General features: G+C 35.8%; 1 protein-coding gene across 1 annotated transcript; it reads right to left on the minus strand.

The window, feature by feature from the left end:
* Positions 1-322: 322 nt before the first annotated feature.
* Positions 323-2,393, minus strand: LOC113229949. The gene is made up of 2 exons (XM_026463642.1): positions 2,291-2,393; positions 323-2,104 (listed from the first exon to the last, which is right to left on the minus strand). Exons 1-2 carry the CDS (start codon positions 2,297-2,299, stop codon positions 323-325), a joined length of 1,791 nt encoding a protein of 596 aa, XP_026319427.1. The 5' UTR covers positions 2,300-2,393.
* Positions 2,394-2,642: the final 249 nt, after the last annotated feature.

The following is a 2,642-nucleotide window of genomic DNA, read 5'->3' on the forward strand; positions in this document are numbered from 1 at the left end:
GTAGTTAACGAGATTTTAAGGGAAAAAATCCTGAATAAAGATGGAGATTAACACTACAGTACCCGCGCTGTTTTTGACCACTGATTGCTCGCGTGATATACAATTGTAGCACATTTTCAGACTTATATATCTTCTGAAATAAATATTATAAATAAAAAACTGTTTTTAATGTTTAATATTCGTTTAATATCAAATACAAAATCAGTCGTAAATCAGCCTTTAAGTTTCAATAAGTAATAATTTCTTAATCATTTAAAATATACTAAAAAATCACAAAAAATCACAATAGTTGACATTAGGTCCTGAAAAATGTAAAAAACTATCAATTGTTTGAATTAGTTTCATGGCAGGTGAGACATATATTAACTAGATGAGCATTGCATGCCCATTTATTACATCGCTTACACCATTTTCTAGTGGACTTATTTTTGGACCTTCCACAGGCGTAACAATGTCCCACTCTTCCTCTTTTGTCGGTTTCAGGAATTATTGGATCTTCTGGGATGTTCAGAAGTAGTCCTATCCTGGTGCGAATACTTTTTGGAATGTGTGTTATACTCATTCTGCATAGCATATATGGTTTCATAAGGTCAAAAGCCACTGTAGAAAGAAACTCTCTTCTGACTATTTTCTGGGGAAAAGAGTTGATCTGGTTTATGACTAATGCATTTATCCCAGCAATGTTTGTCATGTTAAAGAATAACGTGAGAGGCCATCTACGGGAATTTCTCATAACACTATATTGCTTGCACATTTTGTCTACAATATCTACTCCCCACTTAGTATTGTTATAAAATGTCACGATTTCGGGTTTTCTCTTTTCTCCGGTGTCCACATCAATTGCGTCATTGTGATGTTTTGTGGATAAAAGTATAACAGACTTAGAAGGCTTTGGAACATAACTTACGAGGGTTGCGTCTTTTTGAAAACCAAAAATGCTGCTATTAGTTCTACGGGAACGATTGGCTTTGAATACTGCGGGGATTTCAGGACGATTTGCTTTCATTGTTCCCACGGTTGTTATTTTTTTGGAAAGCAATTCCAAACTGGTATTAAGATTTGTAAAATAGTTATCCATTGTGACGTTACATTTGTAATCAAATATAGGTGATATAAGTCTTTTTGTAACGTCTACTACTTTATTGGAAAGGTTGAACGGTCCTTCAGGCTGTTTGCCAGCATAAATTTCAAAGTTGTATATATAAGGATATTTCGTATCAGCTAACATATATATTTTTATACCAAATTTATCGGGCTTTATGGGAATATAAACAATGAAACCACAGCGTCCACGAAATCCTACTAATTGTTCATCTAGTGTTAGCATTTCACTCGGTAAATAATATTTGCGACAATTGCCAATAAAATGTTCAACAAAATGTCTGACGGGTGCCAATCTATCCTGTTCACGACGAATAATCCGCGTTGAGCTGTCATCAAATCGCAGACATCGAAGCAAAAATCTGAATCTGTTTTGGGAAAGCATACAATAAATACATTCGACACCCGTTCCCTTAGAATTGTCCCAAAAGTCTTTTAGATTTCTTCTGCCTCCTTTACTGACGCCGATCATAACTAACATTCCAACAAACGCTCGAATCTCAAGGAGGTCAGTAGATCTAGCATCACGTTCTCTTTCAAACTTGGCTTTTATCCCTTCAATATATTTGTTGGTATTTTCTACCAAAAGTGTAAATATACTATCATCAAAATACAGCTCAAAGCAACGGAGAGGAGTATCAGCTTCACGTGCAGCGCCTCTAGCGCTAGGTATACGAATATTTATGTCTTGGGCTTGTCTTCTGATGTGTGGAAGCGGTGTTTTACTCCATTTCGTGTTATTAATGGAATGGTAAAACTCACCAGCGTTACGTGATCTTAAATGCGACAAAGGAATATCGTCATCTGAAGAGGTAAGCGTCTCGGCGTCATATTCAGGTAAATCAGGTTGGACGTTTTCTGGTACCATTTCTTCCTCTTGTTCGGCCTCAGAACCACTTCCAACTGCTTCTTCGTCATCAAAATTGCTATCTTCTACTTCAACTTCATGAAGCCATTTGTTGATTAAGTCCTCAAAGTCCTTATCCGTGACTGAAAGGCATCCCTAAAAAAAACATATTTTATTCTGAAACATCGGCAACAGCGACGTTTTTTCGATAGTATTGTAATATAAAAAAAAACTTAATTTAAAATCATATAATTTCCCTTATTACTACAATAGATGCATGAAAAAATATTTCGAAAACAAAAGAGAACTTTAAAAAATATATAAATTTAAAAAAATACTCACTCGATTCATATTGTCGATTTTTAATCGCGTGTGCTACGATTGTAGCACACAACTTTCGGCGGGAAATAACTGTAACAACTGCATGCGCTGGGCGTTGCAGGCCAACTGAGTAAGACAGCGTCAAGTGTCGTTATCCTTATTCGGGAATGAAAGAAAGAGTCAGCGTCATAGACAAAGACATATTTGAAAAAGTGCGAGGGCGATATACCATTGTAGCACGCGCGGGTACTCTAGTGTTAAAATAATCTTTATATAAAAGTTAGATTGATTGTTGATTCTGATTGATTTAAAGAATTAAATACTTTCGTTTTCCTGTACTACCCTAAGCTCGAACTAAACTCCCCTACCTACG

Source organism: Hyposmocoma kahamanoa, unplaced genomic scaffold, assembly GCF_003589595.1.
Source record: "Hyposmocoma kahamanoa isolate Upper Pololo Valley unplaced genomic scaffold, ASM358959v1 63, whole genome shotgun sequence".
Taxonomy (NCBI): Eukaryota; Metazoa; Arthropoda; class Insecta; order Lepidoptera; family Cosmopterigidae; genus Hyposmocoma; species Hyposmocoma kahamanoa.